This window comes from Ovis aries, chromosome 11, assembly GCF_016772045.2.
Source record: "Ovis aries strain OAR_USU_Benz2616 breed Rambouillet chromosome 11, ARS-UI_Ramb_v3.0, whole genome shotgun sequence".
Classification (NCBI taxonomy): domain Eukaryota; kingdom Metazoa; phylum Chordata; class Mammalia; order Artiodactyla; family Bovidae; genus Ovis; species Ovis aries.
The window spans coordinates 60,326,034-60,349,665 of NC_056064.1; the positions used below are offsets into that span (position 1 = coordinate 60,326,034).

The window sequence follows — 23,632 nt, forward strand, 5'->3', positions numbered from 1 at the left end:
AAATCCACCCTGAATATTCACTGGAAGGACTGATGCTGAAGCTCCAATACTTTGGCCACCTGATGCGAAGAACTGACTCATTGGGAAAGACCCTGATGCTGGGAAAGATTGAAGGCAGGAGGAGAAGGGGACGACAGAGGATGAGACGGCTGGATGGCATCACCGGCTCAATGGACATGGGTTTGACTAAACTCCGGGAGTTGGTGATGGACAGGGAAGCCTAGCATGCTGCAGTCCATGGGGTCGCAAAGAGTCGAACACGACCGAGCGACTGAACAACAACCTCGCTGACACCCAGCGCGGCACCTCATAAGACTCTGAGCCAGCAGTGTGCGACTTCAGGATGAAAAAGGGGCCAGGTGAGCCTAAAAAGCAGTTCTCGCCCCAAGACGCTTACCTCTGCTGCCATCTGCTGGTCACATGCTGGAATGAAAACAAACTGGGCCAAATGACTGCTCTGTTTTTGGACTTGAGTAAAGGCCGCTTTGCTCAAGTTACAAGATCACGTGCCTTCTGGGCAAGGATGTGAAACAGCTCACGGGATTTACTCAGCTGCTGTGTCTGGGAAGGAACCAGGACCACCATGGATCCTTCCAGACCTCGGTGATACACTGAAAATTTACGATCAGCAGTTACAAATCGGGCTCTCACCGTATATAACTTCAGGGCTGTGCCTGAGGAAATGAGTCTGTTCATTACTATGTGTTGGGGCTATACCTGTAGTCAACGGCCAAGACTTCTCTCATAACCATATTCTGAGAAGCTGAGCCCATGTCTTGGATAACAGAGCTCTCCATATCAGGGTCTAGGACAGGTGGCATAGACGGGGAGTTTGAGACGGACGTGTACACAGTGCTGTCTCTAAAACAGACGACGCACAAGGGCCTGCTGTACAGCACAGGGGACTCGGCTCAACATTCTGTAATAACCTAAGTGGGAAAGGAATTTGAAAAAAACAGATACAAGGATAACTGCTTCGCTTCCCTGGACTCCTGAAACCACACAACACTGTTAATCAACTAGGTGGCTGAGAGGGCGAGGAATCTGCCTGCAGTGCGGGAGACCTGGGTCCAGTCCCTGGGTCAGGAAGGTCCCCTGGAGAAGGCAATGGCTACTCATTCCAGTATTCTCGCCTAGGAAATCCCACAGACAGAGGAGCCTGGCGGGCTACAGTCCATGGGATTGTGAAGAGTCAGACACACTGAGCAACTAACAAAGCATGCTCCAATAGAAAACAAATTTTTTAAAAAAAAGCTCTATCAGGGTCCAAGCTCGTGCTCTTGGAGTATCCTGAGCTTCTGCATGCTTGATTCGAGTAGTTTACATTTAAGCCGTAAGGATAACTCTCAGGAACGGCAGCCAGACCCTCTCGGTTTACAGCTCAGGACAGGGAGACAGGCTGTGGGACTCCATCCGTCACTCAAGGGCGCTAAACTCCTTGGAGGCAGAATGAGGAGAACTGGGTTTGCCCAGCTCCAGTTCAGTGTTTCTGCCGCCCCGCTCTGCAGACGACCTTGCTCTCTCACGTCAGCTTCAAGGGCGTCCACCTCTTGCTCTCGACGTCCGCCCCAGCCCAGCTTCATGCCCCAACCCCCTGCCCCCCAGCCCACAATTATTATCACACGCTACCATGGTGATGCCCAAACTCCAGATGTCGGACTTCACGCTGTATCCCTTCTGGTTGAGCTCTGGGTTTATTCTCTCGGGCTGCAAAGCAGAAGAAGACAACTGAGAAGACATTCTTGGCTCGGTGAAGTCTGGGGGGCGGGGTGGCAGTGGCTGCCAAGTGGGCGGCTGTGAGCCACTCACATGCCTCCCGAGCCAGGAGTCTCACTCACGACAGTGAAGACCGACATCTCCACGGAGCTTACAGACATCTTTTCCTGGAGACAACGATGCATCAGAGTCCCCTCACAACTCAAAAGCAACTTCAGTTTGGCCTTACAAAGAGCATGACATACAGTATACCATTACTCTGCCCGCCTCGAAGTTTCCTCGTTTAAAAGACCAACAGTCCAGGGACTTCCTTGGCGGTCCAGTGGTTAAGCCTCCTCCTTCCAGGGGGGAACATGGGTTTGATCCCTGGTCGGGGAACTAAGATCCGGTATGCTGCAAGGCAACTAAGTTCTGCACCCTGCAACTAAGACTCAAGGCAGCCAAATAAAAGAATAAAATACCAACAGTCCAGAACTCAGTAAAAACAATCCGCAAGAGTCACTGGGCTACTGTCTGGTATTAACAGACCTCAGCCACTTTTAGGTAATCGTGGACACAAAGCTTTTAAATTCCAAGCACGCGTTCATTTCCAAATAGAATGTTTACAGTAGAAGTCCCTTAACTTAAAGGGAATCCCAAGGTCTCTGGCAAAAGCAGTGAACCTTCACAGCTACGAGGCTCCCTCGGGACTAACCTAACGGACTTGCCTGGAGAATTGAAATTCTTCTCTCTGTTCTATTCTCAACAAACAGCGCAGAGTGGAGAACTGGGCGACCTTTATGTAGTGCTTTTTCAGAGTATGCCTCTTCCTCTGGTTCTTGTTTCAAATACAAGAGAAGGAAGGGGCTCGGGATTTCAGACAGGAGACATTTAAGAAGAAAGGAGGTGCAGGACACTTCTTGTGCCTTGGGGCGTATTTCAATGCTCCCCCCTCGGCCACCCAGGTCCTGTTTCCTGGCAGGGTTTCTTGCTCCCCCAACGCCACCCCAGGCGCTGTACTCACGGCCATGTACGGTTTGCATCCAGCATCGATGGTTTTAGCCACGGAGTCGACCAGGTAGCCGCTGATTCCAAAGTCGCACATCTTCACCTGGCCCAGGGCGTTGATGAGCACGTTGGAGGGCTTGACATCTGCAAGCGGAGACAGTCGGGAGGCTGGGGGCGCAGCAGCATCTCTCTGCCACCAGGGGGCCTGGAGCCTCCACTCCCGCCCCGGCTCACCCTTTAAGACTCCTCCGAAAAGGAACTGCCACCCCAGTTTCAAATACGAACTACACTCCGATAGAGCGTGATCTTATTTTAAAAAGAAGGAAAAACACCAAAGCTAAGAAGAAAGGGGGGAAAGCAACTTGATTTCCTTATCATTAAAATTTTTTAATGTTTTTCTTTTTATTGTGGTAGAAGTCACATAACATAAAACGTATAGTTTTTACCATATAACTGTCCAGAGGCACTGAACACACTCACACCAGCATCCATCTCCTGGATTTTCCACCCTCCTAAGCTGACACTCCGTCCCCATTAAGCACTCTGCCCATTCTCCCTGCGCTCCCCACCATCCTGACCTCGGCATCTCCCAGCGTACTTTCTGACGCCATGACCTTGACTATTCCAGGCCCCCCGTATCAGTGGCATCAAGCAGGATTTGTCTGCACCCACTATACACTGGAATGCATTTCTAAGGTTGACTTAATGTTTTTACTTCGGTTTACAAAAGTAGAGTTTACTAAGTTGACGTGGGTTACGGAAAATTTGAAAAGAGAAAGGACACACTTATATATGCGTGGAAGACAGACCCTAAAATGATGACGACAGTGTTCACCATGAATAGTCACACGTTTCTCACTGGCTCACTCAGCCTCATGTCATCAGTTCTGGTTCTGACTGGTCTCGGGTGAGTGTCTGCTTTCTATCTCATGCTTTGTCCTTCTCGTCAGACTGGGGATCCATCAAGGGAAACAACTGCTTCCTCTAATTTCTCATCTTCATCGCTCCCGTACAGGTGGTGAGAGCTTAAAACTTGATGACTAAGTCAAAGGCCCACTTCCCTGGGCAGAGTGTCTCTCTTATGCTGGAGGCATAAGCCCTAGAGATCTGAACGTCACCACACTCTCCTCGTTGCGATAAAGTCCATGTCATGCCCCCAAGCATTTATTATGAAGGTGGAGCTTGTGCCAAGTGTTCTGATGATAATGCTTTAAAAGCCCAGCTCATAATGATCTACTCTGCATTTAGTGGACTGAAAAGGCAGACTGAGGCATAATACATCAAGTGCGCTTCTGCAAGAGGTACAGGTGTAACTCATGATGAACTCAGACAGTCCAGGCCAGGAGGCGGGTCACAGAATATGCACGTGGGTAGAGTGGGCTTCCCGGAGGAAAGAATCCACCTGCAATGCAGGAGACGAGATGCAGGCTCGAACCCTGGGTCGGGAAGACCCCCTGGAGAAGGAAGTGGCAGCCCGCTCCAGTATTCTTGCCTGGAGAACGCCATGGACAGAGGAGCCTGGTGGGCCGTGGGGTCACAAGAGTCGGACACGCCTGAGTGACTAACCCACCACCACCAGAGACGGTTTGCTCTTAAATGAACTCCTCAGTCTGAAAAGATAAAACGCACCCTCCCAAGCAGGTGGACCTTCGTCACGTATGGAAGATGAAATTAGAAACTTAGAAAATTAAAGTTAATTTTTTCCTAAGGGACACGTTTCACAAAAGGCACATACTCAAGAGAATCAAGTATTCTAAAAACTTTAAAAATTATCCTTTATAATTTTCCCTTAAACAGCAGATACACAAATTCCATTTTATTATCTTCTACATATAAACATTCTCTGCTATGAATGAAATGTATCATAATTTTGAAATAAGCCTTTAAAATTCAGTTTCACATGTATAACATCATATATGAAATGAATCGCCAGTCCAGGTTCCATGCATGATACTGGATGCTTGGGGCCGGTGCACTGGGACAACCCAGAGGGATGGTACGGGGAGGGAGGAGGGAGGGGGCTTCAGGGTGGGGAACACGTGTATACCTGTGGTGGATTCATGTTGATGTATGGCAAAACCAATACAATATTCTGAAGTAATTAGCCCCCAATTAAATAAATTTATATTTTGAAAAATAAAATTCAGTTTCACATTTGTGGGTAATCTGCGCCCCTTTTCTTAATTGGGTTTCTCCCCACTTTCTTTTCTGCCTCTTCTTCCTTTACATGCTTCCCGTTTTCGACAGTAACAGCCAGCAACAGCCATCAGGATAGGCATGTTTTTTGAGACATCTTACATTATTTCAGGCTCAGAGTGTAACAGTGATCAGGTCACAACTACCTATTAGCTACCAACACCGTTCATACGTTTTTTGGAAACAGATTACACATCCCTCCTCCGAGACGCGCTCCTTGACTCCAGCCGCCCAGTGCCAATCACGGCCTCCTTCCGTATTCTGCCTGCACTGCTTCCGTGCTTGGTACTATCGTATTTCTCACGTGGGTTTCCTTCCCCGGGTTTCTGTTGTCTATTTGCCTCACTCCCCTCCCAAGAACTCCTGTGTAGAATGTGGATGAGAATATGTTCTCTTCACAGGTACCTGTCCGGGCGTCTATTGTAGCGCTGTATAAGTGCTGGGAAATAATTACACAAGATACAGGGATGGATGAAGGCATGGAAGAAAGATGGAAGAAAGGATATCTGCGTGGGTGGGTGGATGGATGGATGGATGAAGAGATAACAGGTCAACAGAGAGACAGGAGGGAGAAGAGGAAGACAGACCTGCCAACCTTTCACCCCATCCTGCCTCCCGCTGTCTGAACAGGACAAGCTTTACGCCAGAACTTCTCAGACCCTCACGGCCCAAGAATTACCCAGGGAGCTTGTTAAAGTGGAGGTTCTGACTCAGCTGGTCTTGGGACTCAAGATTCTGCTTTTGTAACAAGCTCTCCGGCGATGGCCAATACTGGGTGAGTTTTTATCATATTCTCTAAAATTCTCAGTAGCTAATCGCACCGCTCTCCTTGGCAACAGGGCAGTTCACATTCAAGGAGGTCTAATCCACAGCTCCCATCCCCTGATGTCCTCAGACATGATACTGAGCAGCTCCTTACACAATCTGCTATCCAATCCCAAGGAAAGCCCCTCCTCTGTTCTCTCGCCTGACTCAATTTCATCCAGTGGCGTGAAAACAGAAATTAATAAAACTCAGGTGAAAGAGATAAAATTGATAGCCAAGGCAGCCGCATGGACACTTACCTCGGTGAATGACAGACAGCTTACTGTGTAAATGCTCTAAGGCTTTTACAATCTGCAAGAGAAACACGAGGTGGATTTATGCCCCCCATCCCTGGAAAGCAACTGCATCTTAAGTAAATCCCCATTTATTATCCCTGGCTTATAGTCCCAAGGGGAGGTATTTTCTCCAAAAGTGGTGTTCCTAGCCAGGAAAATACACTGGAAGTCGTACAAATTAGAGCCTGCCCAGCAGAGAGATGACGTCAGAGCGCAGAGAGGCAGCCTCACTGGTATGTTCTGATTCTCTACCTTGACCCCCAGCGTCTCTTCCTCTCCCCTATCCTGGGCCTCGGTAGCTGTGAAGGGAGCAGCGTCCTCTTCTGCCTGCTCCCTTCTGTGCCTATTAACCCTAAGGAAACATTTACAACTCCACAAACGAAAATCAAGACAAACCAGTATCAGAACATGGACACCAGGAACGTGGTCCTAGCCGATGAACGTGCTGCTCAGAGGCATTTCAGCTGAAAGCCTCCCAGGCCGAGTCAGGAGCAGAACTTCGTGTAGGTCAAGCCCAGAAAGAGAAGCATCCATCGATCCATCCACTTACACACCCGTGCAATCAACACACACAGATGGGATGGGCGCTCCGGTCCAGGTGGTGTTTCCCCATACGGAGGGAACAGCGAAACACGAGGCCCAGACCCCCCGCGCTCCTTGGACAGGGCTGGGGCTCGCGATGTACTCACAGAAACTGCTATTTTCCCTAAGATGTCCTCTGGAATTGTTTGGCCTTTATCGATCACTTGCTTGTAGAATTTATCTAGGGACGTGTCCATGAGCTCCATGCAGATCCAGACATCCCCCTGGAGGCCGGTTGGTTCCGAGACAGTCAGTGAGGATGGAAAGGCGAGAGGAGGAAGCAGTTAGCATCTGTCAGGAGGACGGGCCACTCCCTGCGTGAGCTTTTGAAGGAAATGCACACTGTCCTTCAAGATCTCAATGAAATCTATAAATGGGCAATATTACCTCCAAACAGCAAGCTAGCAGACAGCCAAACAGATCTGCCTGTGATCACCCACTCCTTCATGAAAACTAGGTTCTAAATGCTTACACCCACAAGCAACAGGCTCCCAAGCCTTTACCGTTACTGTTATCTAAGACAGCAGTCTCCAGGCTTTTTGGCATCAGGGACCAGTTCCGTGGAAGATAATTTGTCCGTGGACCAGAGCAGGGTGGGGGAGCACGGTTTCAGGATGATTCAAGCGCATTACATGTATCATGCGTTTTGCTTCTATTACTGGTGCCTCAGCTCCACCTTGGAACGTCGGGCATTAAGTCCTGGAGGTGGGCGACCCCTGCTCTGGGAGTTACGACCAGATACCAACTCTATGCCTGACTTCCCACACTGACCACGGGCAACAGCTTATCATTTAAAGCTGGTTATAAGAGGGAGATGAAAACAGGTAATAATAAGGACCTATGTATAGCACAGGAAACTCTACTCAAACACTCTGTAATGGGCTGTATGGGGAAATATCTTAAAAAGTGTGAGTATATATATATATATATGTATATATATATATATATGTACATGGAGCTGATTCACTGTTAGCAGAAACTAACAGCACTGTAAATCAAGTATACCCTAATAAAAAAGTGCTTAGAAAGGGGAGGGGACAACAACACATATCATCGTCAAGTGAGAAGGAGAATCAGAAAAAAGAAGCAGATATGAGGCCAATCCACTGCACAAGCCTGCCTGGAGCTTATCAAGAGGCCAAAAGACCAGAGTATTTGAGATTTCAAGGGACTGACATAAATACACCTATAGGTTGATAGAGACCGCTCTGCCGAAAGAGACAAACCAGAACAGGAAGGAGAAAGGGAACCCCAGCATTTTGAAAGGGCTAAACACATTGGAAAATACCATGGTTTCCAGCTAACTTTGCACCAACATTTCACGAGCATGAAACTCTCCACAGAAGACACGTCGGACAAGGAAGCGCCCTGTGACTGCTGGTGTTTGTGAGATTGGGGGGACGTCTTTCTCAGTCACCGCTTGCCTTGCAGCTTTGAAGGTACTACCACCTACCTCGCGAAAGAGTGCGCCGTAAAAGGTGACCGTGAAGGGGCAGTCCACGGTCCTCATGGAGATGTCCAGATCCATCAGCAGCCGCTTCTGCTCTTGGCTGTTGACCGTGGCCCGGATCCGCTGATCGGAAGGCATGGAAAATGGATGGTTACTGCCCTGAGGGTGGGTCTGTCGACAAGGCAGGGACCTCAAAGGATCCCCTCCCGAGAACAGTAGGAAAATTCACAGCACAGCTTCTAGCAACAACTGTTCAAATACCTACCCTAAAGGATTACCTATCTGTAACAAATGAAAAGTAAGGAAGACTGCTATTCATTTCATTTACCGAATAATCCCCAGGAGAGAAGCCAACTGGTCATCTACGGTGGAGAGTGCGCAAATGTTTGGGAAGACATTCCCAAGTTACAAAACAGTCTGACTTATCGTGTGGGTTTAGTGTAAAGAGGCCAGAGTATTCATTGATGTGGGGCTGATTTGGGCTCATACAAGGAAAAAAAAAAAGCCAAAATTCCCTCTTTATGAACAGGTAAAAAAATCTGGACCCTAAACAGAAACTGCAGAAGAGTTAGTTGACTGAGGAATGGGATAAGGAGGAGCTGAACTGAGATGGAGACACAGTTCATGTCTAAGAGAAGACAGACTAACCACACCAGTAAGGGCAGCCCCACAGACAACACGGCTGTGTCATTAAACGACAACATAGTATCATGAGGCTTTCACATTTTTTGCCTGTGGAGCAAAGAGTCTGCAGGAGATGAAACTGAAAAATCTACAAGGTAAGGGAAAGATGTCAGCATTCTCCAAAAAAAAAAAAAAAAAAAAGGAATCCAGGCCATCTGACCATCCACATGCCTGACAACCCAGCTAGAACACACTGGGCCCGCTCCAAGGTCCTCCCAACATCCACTCAAGAAATATGCGACGATTCTAAATTTCTTTTTATAGCTCCAAAACTATGCAAATTCGCTCAAGATGACTTTACCCTCCTCTGTTTCCACAAATGGAGGCAATTTTGTCTCTCAGTTTGGGTTTCCTGATTTTCAGGGACAGATTCTTTAAAAGCAACAGAATAAAGCTTAAAAAGAGACTCGTAAGACAGAAAACCAAATGCCACGTGCAAGCTCGCATTTGGGTGCCGACTTGAAAACCCAACAGGAGAAAAGACAGTGACAGCTTTGGAACGCTCAAGGCGACGTTCGTTCGGACCTGGCGGTGGATGAGAGTGAGCAAGCACTGCTGGTTCTCTTACGTGTGATGATGCGGCTGGTGGTCGTGGCGGTTTAGCCACCAGGTCAAGTCTGACTCTTGTGACCCCCATGGGCTGTATGGCCCACCAGGCTCCTCTGTCCATGGAATTCTCCAGGCAAGAATACTGGCGGGAGTAGCCGTTCCGTTCTCTAGGGGATTTTCCCGACCCACGCGTCCCGCATCGCAAGCGCAAGCCACCAGGGAAGCGCGATGCGGTCGTCGCACAAAACAATTAAAAACAGGGGGTAGGGTTCAGCAGTCCAAAAGCCAGGTGCTGCTGTTTATTCCAAGGAGGCGCTTGGACATATTTGGAGGGAAATATCGTTCGCCACAAATAGGCTTTTCTGTCTCCCCCCACAGAGGACTGTCCCGCTTCTGTGAAAGAAGCCCGTGTGCAGCTGAGAGGGCCAAACATCCCGACCAGGACCGGCAAGTGTCTGGGGAACGCAAACGCTACCTTCACCGCCATGATCTGCCCGCTGGGCACATGCCGCATCCTCTCCACCACCCCGTACGCCCCCCGGCCCAGCTCCACGATGGGCTCCAGGTCATCCGCCTTCACCTCGAAGTTCTGCGGGAGAGAGAAGCAAGGGTACAACAGGAAGTTCAGCTCAGCTCAGTCACTCAGTCGTGTCCGACTCTTGGCGACCCCACGGACTGCAGCACGCCAGGCCTCCCTGTCCATCACCAACTCCTGGATACTCAAACTCACATCCATCAAGTTGGTGATGCCATCCAACCATCTCATCCTCTGTCACCCCCTTCTCCTCCCGCCTTCAATCTTTCCCAGCATTAGGGTCTTTTCCAAGTCAGTTCTTCGCATCAGGTGGCCAAACTATTGGAGTTTCAGCTTCAACATCAGTCCTGCCAATGAACACTCAGGACTGATCGCCTTTAGGATGGACTGGTTGGATCTCCCTGCAGTCCAAGGGACTCTCAAGAGTCTTCTCCAACACCACAGTTCAAAAGCATCCATTCTTTGGTGCTCAGCAATAGGAAAAAAGGAAAGAAACCAGACACAGGCTGCCCTGTCCTCCCTCTGGTTCCTCTGAGCAGTCCAAGGGTCCTTTCTGGTCGAGAACCTTCTGGTCTAGAAGCTTTGCCAAGCAGCCACTGAAAGCAAGAAGTGCCTGGGAGATGTGCAGATGCCCGCTGTGGGCCCCCCTTTATCCTGGGCAATACAGAGGTCCAGTTCCAGCTCAGGCGCTGAACGGCACAGGGAGCGCTGACCCCGCACAGCGGGTCTTCAGCTCCGGCCCTCGATGGCCCCTCAGGTCCCTTGCTGACTCCTGGCGACTAGCTCTAGGCCTGGACTTTGCAAAGCGCAGCCCAAAACAAACCATCTCTTTGCCTCAGAGACCTTCCATCAGAACCACAACAGCCCGATCCCGATTTGACATTTAAAACAGCAACTGCTCCACAGGCCACTTCTGTTTACATTCAAACGTTATTGACCCAACCCCTGACAGCATGTTATGGAAAATTCATTTTTTCCCACTGGCCAGTCACAAAGTATACATATAAAAGGGTCAAGACATTAACTGGAAGACACGACTTTTCTCACCTGATTTCCAATAGAAATGCAAGCTTTGGAGTCTAAATCCCGAGGTGGCCTGCAACAGAGAAAGGAAAAACATGAGATATTTAATCGAATGCGATCTTCCCAAAGCCTACGAGACTGGAGAGAGTTCTCCCTAAAAATAAGGTGAGAGCTCGTGAGTAAAATAAAGCAGCATCAAGAGGTTAATAGTGTGGGAATTGGAGAAAAACAGATGCTCTTAGAAACCAGTCTCTGAACCTCAATTTCTTCTCTATTACGAAGATATTCGTACACTTCCTCACAGAACAAGAGTGGCTGCTAAAGGAGATGTCCTAAGCAAAATGCTTATTAGCAGAATGACTGGCATACATTCAAAATATAAATATGCATATATATAAACTATATATGTAATAACATACATAATATATGTTTTATAAAATAATTATATATACTGTAATTACTTACACAGGGGCTTATTGGAATAGCCTAATTATTCACATAACAACACACACACACACGCACACACACACACGTCTATAGGCTTCCCAGCTGGCACTAGTGGTAAAGAATCCACCTGCAATTCGGAGACCTGGGTTCCATCCCTGGGTCAGGAAGATCCCCTGGAGGAAGGCGTGGCAACCCACTCCAGTGTTCTTGCCTGGAGAATCCCCGGGACAGAGGAGCCTCGTGGGTTACTGTGTATAATTCTACCTTTCCTACTGAAACTAACTAAATAAAACAATAATGAAAATGTATGAACATAAACACAGATAACACATCAATCTAAGGCTTTAATGGGAATCCTTCTGAAATGAATAGAAAATACAAACTAAGGTTTTTCTAAATTAATTTAAAACCCAGACTGAGAGGCAGGGATAAAGATGAACACACACACACAGGTGATGCTTTTATAAATCCCGTGTTTCTAAGCAGGGAATTTTTCTTCAGAAACGCCTTCCAGAGGAATTAAATTTTCTGAAAAATCTGATTTCTCACTCTTAAAACCTCTGAAGCTCTTTTCTTTAGTTGTCACGATCTGCTTGTACTAATTGCAACAGAAATTTGAAATAAAGGCAAATATTATTTGAAACATGTGACTAATATAAACAGTGAAAAACCCTTTGCAATTGTTCAGACCCTTCCTTTTGCAAAGAATGAAGCAACAGAAAAGGTCACTAGTTAATTATTCAGGGCCACCTCCAAGGGCACGCCATCCAGCGAGGCTGCTGGGTAAGACCTCTTCCAGATCTAATATCCTAGTATTCATACAAGGGCTCTGCATATCACAGTCAGTGCGTGCTGAGTCGCTTCAGTCGGGTCTGACTCTTCGAGATCCCGCGGACTGTAGCCCGCCAGACTCCTCTGTCCATGGGATTCTCCAGGCAAGAATGCTGGAGCGGGTTGCCATTTCCTCCTCCAGGGGATCTTTCCAAACCAGAGATCAAACCCAGGCCTCCTGCGGCTCCTGCATTGCAGGAGGATTCCTTATCGCTGAGCCACCAGGGAGGCCCATAAATTAGTCTGTGACCCAGCAATGGGTGGATTTTACACGTTTAAAGGGCTGTAAAAAACAAACAAGAAACGGTCTTCAGCAAGGCCATTGTGGCCCGGTAGCCCCAAATATTTACTATCTGGTCTTTGGCACAAAAAGTTGGCTGATTCCAGTTTTATTCTAACCTTGCATTATAACTCTACTAATAGGAGGGTTTCGTGCCATTTTCCAGAATGAGAAAAATGAAACCCAGAAAAACTCAGCGATATGCTGAACACACAGTCCTCACCAGGGCTGAAAATAAAACTCATGTCATCCGAGTCTCAGCCTTGACCTAAGGAGAAGGGGGTATAGACACTGAAAACTGGGTTAAGTGCTTTCCTTGCACTTCCTATCGTCCACACACACACACAGACACACACACACCCAGAAGAGTCATTATTCCCACATTCCAGATGAAAACCTGTTTGACTGAGACTTAAGCTATCTTGCTCCCGAGTGGTGAAGCTCTGATTCAATCCACATCCGACTGAATCCAAGGAACCTGCCCCATCCAGACCCCTTCTAGTGTAATTGATCACCAACCCCCACCACGAGGGCTTTGGGCTCAGCAAGGCGGCCAGAAGCATCAGATGAAGGCCTGAGGTGGACAGCTTGTCTTGGGTTAGTTGACACTGTAACTGGTCCAGGGCACACTCGTCTGTCTGGGGCACTGAGGTTTAAACCGTGGGAGGACATTCTGTGTTGCTTTTTCAATATTTCAGTCCTCCGGGACGAGAAGCAAACTCATTACAAAACTCCTAACTCTGTAAGGCCAAAGGTACTCCAGAGGCCACCTGCTATGATTGTTTTCTATAAACAGCCAGCTTCGATTTATGAAAGTAACTGTTCATTTATACTTCTACATGAGCAACGAGTGTGCTGATTACTATTACAATTATTATTTGCCTGGGCTTCCCCTGTGGCTCAGCAGTACAGAATCCTCCTGCAATGCAGGAGACTTGGGTTGGATTCCTGTGTTGGGAAGATCCCCAACCCACCCCAGGATTCTTGCCTGGAGAATTCCATGAATAGAGGAGCCTGGCGGGCTACAGTTCATGGCGTCACAAAGAGTCGGAAACGACTCAAGCGACTGAGCATGCATGCATTATTTGCCTATAAATAACAATATTTACTTATAATCTAATGATAATATAAAGCTCCTAATTGGGCCAGAGACCAGGCAAGGCCCTTTAAACCCAAAGTCTTTTTTAATTTTCACAGCTCTTAGAGGTATTAGCTTTACTCTTTTAGAATATTTATTTACCTGGTCTGGGCCTTAGGTGCGGCATGTGGGCTGTGGCGTGTGGGGTCTAGCTTCCTGACCAGGGATTGAACCTGAAAACTGGGTTAATTGCTTTCCTGCCAACTCCATTGGCAGCATGGATTCTTAACCACTGGACACCAAGGAAGTCCCAGTATTAACTCTGTTTTAATGTGAAAAATTGACAGTGAAGCAGGCTAAATAACTTAAGGTCACTCAGTGAGACGGTGACACTGTGACGCAGAGCCCCGCCACGACGTCCTCTCAACTACAGAGTGAGAGGCCCCGCCTCCCATGGACCATCTGGCTGTGGTGGCCGGGTCTAACGTGGCCAAGAGCACATAGTGGAGGGTCAGAGAGCTCTCAGTCTGTATGCCAGCTCTCCCACTTATTAAGTGAAATAATAATAATAACAGCAACACTGAGAGCCACAGTCGTTGAGAAATCACGCTGGAGCGTGCACTGCGCTGGACACTTAATAGGGCCCATGACATCCAATCCCCATAGCAACCACAGCCATGTTTGCTCCTGTTTTTCACCGGGGAAACTAAGGCTTAGGAGACTTGGGTAACTTGCCTAGGATATTCAAGAGGAAGCTCAGCTCCCAAATGTGAACCTACGGATTCCAGCACCAGAGTCTGGGTTCTGTGAGGTCAGCTGCTTCGAGAAGGACACCTGACCCCTGGACAGGCCTGCCTTCTCCCTTATAAAGCGAGCAGAATAACAACTGCCTCTGAGTTTCTAGTGAGGATTAACTGCAAGAATGCTGACCAGCACAGAATCAAGATAGAATTAGGAATCGTTGCTGTCCATCCAGTGGGGGAACAGCCCAGAGACCCGCGTCACAGACACACCAGCCTCAGTGACGCAGTGAGGCGACCACACGCACGGCCCTAAGAAGAACAGGCCTCTGTCCCAGTCTATTCCTGTGCGGTCCAGCCGAAGGTGGCCGGGTGTAAACGGCAAAAATCACCAAGCCAGCCTCACAAAACTGCCAAGGAAAACTCCAAATGCGGAAACCACTTCCTGAGGAGCACAAGTTTCAGCCTCAGTATTAATACAATGACAACAACAACATCAACAGTGTATCATAAGCCTCTTCCTGGGCCAAAGTGAGACTGTTGACCATCACAGAGGGGCCCTGGCTGGACGTGACGAAACGGAAGAGTACAGTCAAGGTTTGTCCCACCACGCGAGGGTCAGACAGCAGAGAACCGACCTTTACTTCTGCATAGCTTTTTATTAGTTTTTTTATACCAAGTGAGGGTTTATGTTAGTTTTCAGAAATTTACTGAAAAGACAGACTATTAACATAACTTAGAAGAAGGGGAAGACTGGCAGATTTCAAAGGGAGGAAGAATGCAAGATCGCTGGAAGGCTGAAATGAGAATATATCCCAAAGGAAGTAATAAAGATAAGCGCAGGAATCAATAAAATTGAAAGCGGGAAAATAAAACAAAGTTAGGTCTTTTAAAATCAATAAAATGGATAAATCTCTAGCAAGACTAACACAGATAAAAAGAGAGAAGACATGAATTATCAGTATCAGTAAAAAAAAAAGAGGATGTCACAACATATCTGTCATCATTAAAATAATAACAAGGAAATACCATGAGCAACTTTACTTTCATAAATTCAACAAGTTAGACGAAATAGGCCAATTCCTTGAAAACCACAAACTACCAAAACTTAGCCACAATGAGATAGATCATCTGAATTATCCAATAACTATTAAACCAATTGAATGTGTCATTAAAAAGCTTGGGAAGAAGAAATATACAAGCCCATTTTGTCTCACAGGAGAAATTTTAGCAAACTTTTTTTTAAATTGCATATATGAAACCATTATTTTGTAATCCTAAAACTAAGATAATGTTATATGTAAATTATAGCTCAACATTGTTTTTTAAAGAATTACCACCTATCTTATACAATGTCTACCAGAAAACAGAAGAAGGCATTCTAATCAACACATTTTATCAGGTCAGTATTATCTTAAATACCAAAGCCAGAACATAATATATTCACACAAACAAACCCACTATAGATCAACATCTCTTACCAGCTTCAGGCACAAAAATCTTCAATATTTGCAGAAATTAAATCCAGCAGTGTATAGAAACACAGTATACCAAAACCAAGTGGGATTTTTTGAGGTATGCAAGGCGAGTTCAATATTTTAAAAATCAACCAGTGTTGGGACTTCCTTGGAGGTCCAGTGGTTAGGAATCTGCCTTGCAATGCAGGGGATGTGGGTTCGATCCCTGGTGGGAGAACTAAGACCCCACGTGCCATGAAGCAACCGATCCCGAGGGCCACAGCTACAGAGCCTGCGTGCCACAACGGAGTCTGCACACTGCCAGGAAGGTCCCACAGGAGGTGATGAAGAGCCAAGTGCCCCAACTAACGCTCCATGACGCCGGATAAGCATGCAAAAACTGTTAAACAATCAAAGTAACACATGTCGACAGGACAGAGAAGAAAACTCCACGATCACAGCGACCGATGCACAAAAATCACTCAACAGAATTCAACACACATCCATGATGAAAACTGAATTCTGGGTGAGTACACTTCAACCAGAGAGGAACTTCTTCAACCTCGTAAACAACGTCCATGAGGACTTCACATCATGCTTAATGGTGGAAGATTAAATGCTTTCTCTCTAAGATGGAAAACAAAACAAGTCAGCTTGCTCTCAGCAGTCTTATTTGATGTAGTACTGAACATTCTTGCCACTAAGATAAGGTAAGAAATAAAGGTTAAAAACAAACAGAAGAGAAAGAAATAAAACGGTCTTTTTACAGAAAGTATGATTGTCTACACAGAAAACTGTAAGAAATCTATCAAAAAAGCTCTTGGAACTAATAACTGAGTTTAGTAAGGTCACAGGGTATGCAATCAACTCAAAACTCAATTGCAGGGACCTCCTCGGCAGTCCAGTGGCTAAGACTCCACACTCCCAATGCAGGGGGCCTGGGTTTGATTCTTGGTCAGGGAACTAGATCCCACACGTCTCAACAAACACCCAGCACAACAAGTAAATAAAAATATTTTAAAAATAAACTGCATTTCTAAATTTCTAAAGTGGAAATCAAAATTTTTTAATGGAATACAATTTTTATTGCTTCAAAATAGAAAGAAACACTTAGGTATAAATCCTAATAAAACCGAATGCAGAGAATCTGTATGATGAAAACTATAAAATACTGATGGAAGAAATCAATGGGAATCTAAATACTTGGAGAAATCTACCACGTTCACGTATTGGAAGACAACGAAATAAAGATGCTAATTCTCCCTCAATCGATCTCTTGGTTCAACACAATTCCTACCAAAAATCTCAAGTGAGTTTACTTGTAGATATAGACAAGCTTATTCTAAAACTAACAGGAAAAGATGAAAGCCCTAAAATAACCAAAATAGTTTTGAAAAAGAAAACAAAGTGAGAGGAATCACTTTTCCCAAAATTAAGGTTTAATCTATAGCTGCAGAAACCAAGACAGAGAGATAGAGGCAGAGGAGTGGCCAGCCAGTCAGCTCAGGCGTGCAGGTGAGTCCCGCTCTCTGCAGCCCTGTGGACCGCAGCACACCAGGCCTCCCTGTCCAGCACCAGCTCCCGGAGTTCACTCAAACTCATGGCCATGGAGTCAGTGATGCCATCCAGCCATCTCATCCTCTGTCGCCCCCTTCTCCTCCCGCCTTCAATCTTTCCCAGCATCAGGGTCTTTTCCAAATGAGTCAGTTTTTCGCATCAGGTGGCCAAAGTATTGGAGTTTCAGCTTCAACATCAGTCCTTCCAATGAATATTCCCAGTGAACACCCAGGACTGATCTCCTTTAGGACGGACTGGCTGGATCTCCTTGCAGTCCAAGGGACTCTCAAGAGTCTTCTCCAACACCACAGTTCAAAAGCATCAATTCTTTGGCGCTCAGCTTTATAGTCCAACTCTCACATCCATACATGACCACTGGAAAAACCACAGCCTTGACTAGGCAGACCTTTGTTGGCAAAGTAATGTCTCTGCTTTTTAATATGCTGTCTATTTAATATACTTTCCTTCCAAGGCATAAGTGTCTTTTAATTTCATGGCTGCAGTCACCATCTGCAGTGATTTGGGAGCCCTCCAAAATAAAGTCAACCACTGTTCCCACTGTCTCCCCATCTATTTGACATGAAGTGATGGGACCAGATGCCATGATCTTAGTTTTCTGAATGTTGAACAAACTTTAAGTCAACTTTTTCATTCTCCTCTTTTACTTTCATCAAGAAGCTCTTTAGTTCTTCTTCACTTTCTGCCATAAGGGTGGTGTCATCTGCAAATCTGAGGTTATTGATATTTCTCCCGGCAATCTTGATTCCAGCTTATGCTTCATCCACCCCACATTTCTCATGATGTACTCTGCATATAAGTTAAATAAGCAGGGTGACAATATACAGCCTTGATGGACTCCTTTCCCAATTTGGAACTAGTCTGTTGTTCCACGTCCAGTTCTCACTGGAGGAGCAGACCCAGATATCAGTGGAGCAGAAGAGAAAACCCAGAAACGGACACACACAAATATCCCCAATTAATTCTTTAAAATGAGCAAAAACAATTCCATGGAGCAGGGACAGTCTTTTCGGCAATTGGTGTTGGAGCAACTTTAGCTAGTGACATCCACTGGGAAAACAAATAGAGCCCAACTGAAAACCCCATGCCTTGTACAGAAATTAAACTTAAAATGTATCACAGACTTAAATCTAATATGTAAATCTATAAACTTCTAGAAAAGAATAGAGGAGAAAATCTTTAGGACCCAAGCATAGGGAAAGGGTGCTTAGACTTGTCACCAAAAACGTAACTCATAAGAGGAAAAATTGATAGACTGGGCTTCATCAATAGAGAGAGATGGAAAGAACCAGTATGACTGGGAGATACTGTTATTGAGTCACACACCTGACAAACGTTTTGCATCGAGGATATAGAAAGAACCCTCAAAACTCAACATTAAAAACAAATATGATTGGATAACAGACAAATAAGTGCCTAGACGGTTCACTGAAGAAGACACGTGGATGGGAAATAAACACCAGAAGTATTCAGTATCCCTAGCCATTAGAGAAGTGAGAATTAGCACTGCAATGATACAGCATGTCTCCCAGAATGGTTAAAATGAGAAACAGTTCTGAGGAGAAACTGGGCCATTCATATGTTTTTGTGTAATTTGGTACAAGCCCTCTGGAAAATACTTGGCAATTCTTTCAAAACTAAAAATGGACTTACCATACAACCCATAATTGCACTGTTGGACATACATCCCAGAAAAATGAAGATTTATTTTTATGCAAGATCTTACACAGGAATGTTCACAGCACATTTATTTATAACAGCCCCAAACCAGAAACTATTTGTATCTCCTTCAAAGGCTTTCAGAGGCTGAAGGCTTTAACACACTGGGGTATCCACCCCACGGAATGGCATTCAGCAATGACAAAGAATCATCTGTGGGTACATGCGGCAACTCGAATGAACCTCAAGGGAATGATGCTGAGAGAAAAAGGCCGGTCTCAGAGAGGATATGCATGATTGCATTTGCGCAAGTATCAGGAAGCAACAAGATGGAGATGGAGAGGAGATGAGCGTAAATTCCTACAAACAGTTAGTCCGGAGAGCTCGCCCATCAGTCCCACAAAGTCAGCGGGCTGCCGTTTCCTCCTCCGGGGGATCTCCCAACCCTGGGAGTGAACCCGCATCTCCTGCGCCTCCAGCACTGGCAGACGGATTCTTCACCGCTGCGTCACCTGGGGGGCAGGTTTGTAATGCTTTTCACTTGCAACTAAGACCCAACTTAGCCAAACTAATGTATATATTTTTTAAATCTAAGTTTCCATTGGAAGGGCTATCATGCCCCCTCTGCTGTAATTTTTTTCTTGGAATTGCCTTTCCTCCCATGTAGATGCTTTGATGTGGTCCTGCCCCAAGCTGGGGTTCCCTGGTGGCTCAGCTGGTAGCAAATCCGCCTGCAATGTGGGAGACCTGGGTTTGATCCCTGGGTTGGGAGGATCCCCTGGAGCAGGGAACAGCTACCTACTCCAGTATTCTGGCCTAGAGGATTCCACGGACTTAGAGTCGGACACAACTGAGCGACTTTCACTTGACCTTGCCCCCAGCTAGGCAATACCCTCCCCACAACACGGAGAGACAAAGAAAAAGGGAGGCTCCAGGAGTAGGTGCCCGCTTCCCCAGGGCTTGGGATGTCTCAGGGCCTTGGACCCACGGCTTAGCTCATAAGGTGTGGACCTGTATCTCACGTCTGCCTTCTGTTCATACGGAACAGGATCTAAGTACAGGACGCTGAGTCCTCACCAAGTACCACCTTCCTACCCAACCCAAAGTTCACAGTGCTGGCTCCCTGAGGGGTTTTCTCAGATAAAATGGGAAAAGTCCCCAGCCAGTGACCTTTCTGAATTTATTTAAGACCCCATCCGCCAGGGCTTCCCTGTGGCCCAGTGGTAAAGAATCCGCCTGCCAACGTAGGAGATGTGGGTTCGATCATCCCTGGGTGGGGAAGATCCCCTGGAGGAGGAAATGGCTACCTGCTCCAGTATCCTTGCCTGGGAAATCCTATGCACAGAGGAGCCTGGTGGGCTGCAGTCCACGGGGTCACAGAGTCAGACACGACTTCAGCGACTGAAGAAGGACAACAAGCCATCTGCCAAACACGGCTGCAAAATTTTTAGCCAACAAAATTCAAAGGTACCCATTCCATAAAGACTAGCCGACTAAGATCGTTTCAGGTCTCAGAACAGTAAAAGTCCTTGGCTTCCCTGCTTCAAAGGGCTCTCCTTTCTAACAAACTACCTCCCCGGTCAAAGCATTACTCACCCTTCTGAAAAGGAACTCCCATTCCCTGGAAACCTGTAAAGCACAAGCATTTGGATTAAGACGGCGATCTTGCCAACTTACGTGGAACTGGTCTGAGGCTGTTCAAACGCTTCTTTGGGAATTTTAAGGCCAGGGTTTCGCTTCTTGCCTGCAGGGAAAGATGGAAGGATAATGTTAAGCTCCTACAAAGATCACAGCGTGAGACCAGGCAGCAGAGAAAGGACGGAACTGGGAGCCCGAGTCTCATCCCTGCATTCAGAGCCCCGCTTCCCACCAGGAAGGCTGTGAGTGAGTGACGAGGCATAGTTGCCAGGCGGGACAGAACTTCCGAGTGCAGACTGAGGTCGTGGGTGAGGGCTTCCCGGAGTCCACGAAAGGTCCCTGAAGGATGCCAGCTCTCTTCACCCAGGGAGACCTGCCGTCTCTCTCTGCTGGGAGTTGGGCATCCCAGCCTCCTCCTTCCTTTCCTGTGCAACAGCGGTGGGCGGTGTCGGTTACAGGTTGCTTCCTTTACTATGTCCATCAGGGCTACGCTGGCGGCTAGAGATAAAGAATCCGCCTGCCAATGCAGGAGATGCAGGTTCAATCCTGGGTCGGGAAGATCCCCTGGAGGAGGAAACGGCAGCCCACTCCAGTATTCGTGCCTGGAGAACTGCATGGACAGAGGAGTCTCGCAGGCTACAGTCCAAGAGGTCACAAGAGTCAGACAGGACTGAGAGACTAACAAACGAGCACGAGAGGTCTCAGCCAAGTGCAGAGCCGCCTCTCCCAGGACAGCGCGCCGGCCACCGGGGTCTGTGATGAGCTGACGGAGCAAACCAGGCAGGAGAGCAGAAATGACCCTCCCCACTGCTCCGCCCTGCCCGTTCTCGGCCACCTGCCCTCAGTTACAACACCTGGAGCAGGGGAGAGCAATCTTAATTTACTTTTGCGCTGTTCCAAAAAGCATTAAGGAAACAGCAGGGTTCGTGCAAGGAGGCTGTCCCTTCTCTGTGAGCCAGATGGGAACGTAATCGATGTATTCATTGTCCCTAGGCTGAAACCACAAGAGGGCTTGGCTGCAACATTTCTGTTGATGATGAGTTTACAAGAACAGACTGAGAGATGCCAGCTCAAGATGTGATCAAACCAGTCCGTCCTACAGGAAATCCACCCTGAAGCTTCACTGGAAGGATGGATGCTGAAGCTAAATCTCCAACACATTGGCCACCTGATGAAAAGAATTGGCTCCCTGGAAAAGACCCTGATGCTGGGAAACCTTGAGGGCAGGAGAAAGCGGGCTACAGAGGGCAAGATGGCTGGACGGCATCACCGACTTGATGCACACAAGTGTGAACGAACTCTGGGAGACAGTGACGGACAGGGAAGCCTGGCGCTCTGCAGACCATGAAGCCAGAAAGAGTCGGACACGACTGAGCGACTGAACTACAACAGGCGATCAGAGCAACTCGTCTTGTAAGGACCCAGGGTTTTCCCCACCTAAGGAGCGCCGGGGTCCCCTGGGCTCGGCAGGAAAGCCCAAAGCAGAGCTGGACGGGACACGCACAGGTCAGCTGTCTCTCTCGCCTCTTCTCTGCTTGTCGGGGCTGCTACAGGGCCAACAAAAGCCCAGACTAAGGCCCCGCACAGAGATGCTGAGGCTGCGCAGAGAGGGAAGAAATCAAACCCCGGTTTCCTCCTCGCAGGAGAACACCAGCTGCAGACTTCAAGGGCTGCTCACCGTCAGACAGCCCCCGCGACGGCCTGGCCAGAATCAGAGTCCACGTCCCCAAGGACCCGGGGCTTTTCCTCCGCTCCCCAGTGGACGAAGTGTAGAGGGGACCGGAGAGAATGAAGAGGGGAAGTGTGGGATTCTGGGTCTGTAAAGACCAGCTTACCCCTAGTTTCTCCACATGCAAAGAGACCTCGGGTCACTTTTCATCCAGTCCTTATTATCCTCAGCTATAATATGGTGTATTAATAGTAACATCAATACCTACCTTCCCAGACTGATGCGAGAACCATGGGATAACACCAGAAAGAGCGATGAAATAATAATAATTATAATCACTTCAAGAAACAATCTGCAGAGTCTCCTTGAAGAAGTCACTGCAGAAACTCGGGAACAGAACTGGCCGTATTAGGGGACCCAAAGCTGGTGCTCTGTGACAGCCTAGAGGATGGGATGGGGAGGGAGGCGGGAGGGGGTTCAAGAAGGAGGGGACGTATGTATACCTGTGGCTGACTCATGGTGCTGTGTGGCACAAACCAACACTATATTGTAAAGTGATTATCCTCTAATTAAAAATAAAGATTTCTAAAAAGAACTGCCTGTGTTATCTCATAGCCCTATATATCGAGACTTTTCTGTGCCGTCAAAATCCAAAACCCAGATTAACTCTGCCAACGTGTATAAAGCCAGCAAGCAACATGCTTGATGGCAGTCAACACAGAGAAAGCCTCTCTCACTGGAGCATAGTTGCTTTACAACGTTGCCAGTTTCTGCTGGTCAGCAAAGTGAATCAGCTGTACGTTTACACATATCCTCTCTTTCCTGGACTTTCTCTCCATTTAGGTCATGGAGCAGTGAGTAGAGGTCCCTGTACCACAGAGTAGGTTCTCACTAGTTACCTGATTTACACATAGAATCAGCAGCCTGTAGGTCAGTCCCAATCACCCAGTTCACCCACCCCTGCCTACAAATGTCTGTGTCTCTATCTCTTCTTTCCAAATAAGACCATCTCTACCATTTTTTCCTAGATTCCACATATACACGTTAATATACAATATTTGCCAGAGAAAGCCATTCAGAGCCACCTTCGTTGCAACAGGTCGCCTCAGTTCTCTCCTCATTTAGATTTCCCCACGCGTGTTTTTAAGAATTCGAACCTCATCATTTACTTTCCTATTCCTGGAGCGCCTATGGCCATTCAGTACATGTCACTGAGTTAGTTCCTGACAATACACGGAGCTGTAGTGTATACCAGAAGGATGCTAAAGCTGGATCTGATTGTGACAATTCAAACAGATAAATGGCTGGATTCCAACAATTCCCATCCGTGGGCCTCAGCTAAATTCACAGCAAAGGCTATTTTACCCGAGATAGTCTAGGGAGAAAGGAACAAAGGTGACTTGTCTGGATTACGACATACAGATTCAAATACAGGA

The 23,632-nt window shown here is 47.2% G+C and overlaps 1 protein-coding gene across 3 annotated transcripts in view; it reads right to left on the reverse strand.

Moving 5' to 3' along the window:
* MAP2K6 (mitogen-activated protein kinase kinase 6) overlaps nt 1–23,632 on the reverse strand; it is a 107,798-nt gene that overhangs the window by 13,197 nt on the left and 70,969 nt on the right. For all 3 annotated transcript variants that reach the window (XM_004013148.5, XM_060395056.1, XM_042256469.2), the window contains exons 2-9: nt 20,567–20,633; nt 10,847–10,895; nt 9,740–9,853; nt 8,035–8,154; nt 6,689–6,805; nt 5,964–6,015; nt 2,720–2,847; nt 1,630–1,707 (exon numbers count right to left, since the gene is read on the reverse strand). In XM_004013148.5, coding sequence (XP_004013197.1) covers nt 1,630–1,707; nt 2,720–2,847; nt 5,964–6,015; nt 6,689–6,805; nt 8,035–8,154; nt 9,740–9,853; nt 10,847–10,895; nt 20,567–20,633 — 725 coding nt within the window. The remainder of the gene's footprint in view (nt 1–1,629; nt 1,708–2,719; nt 2,848–5,963; nt 6,016–6,688; nt 6,806–8,034; nt 8,155–9,739; nt 9,854–10,846; nt 10,896–20,566; nt 20,634–23,632) is intronic.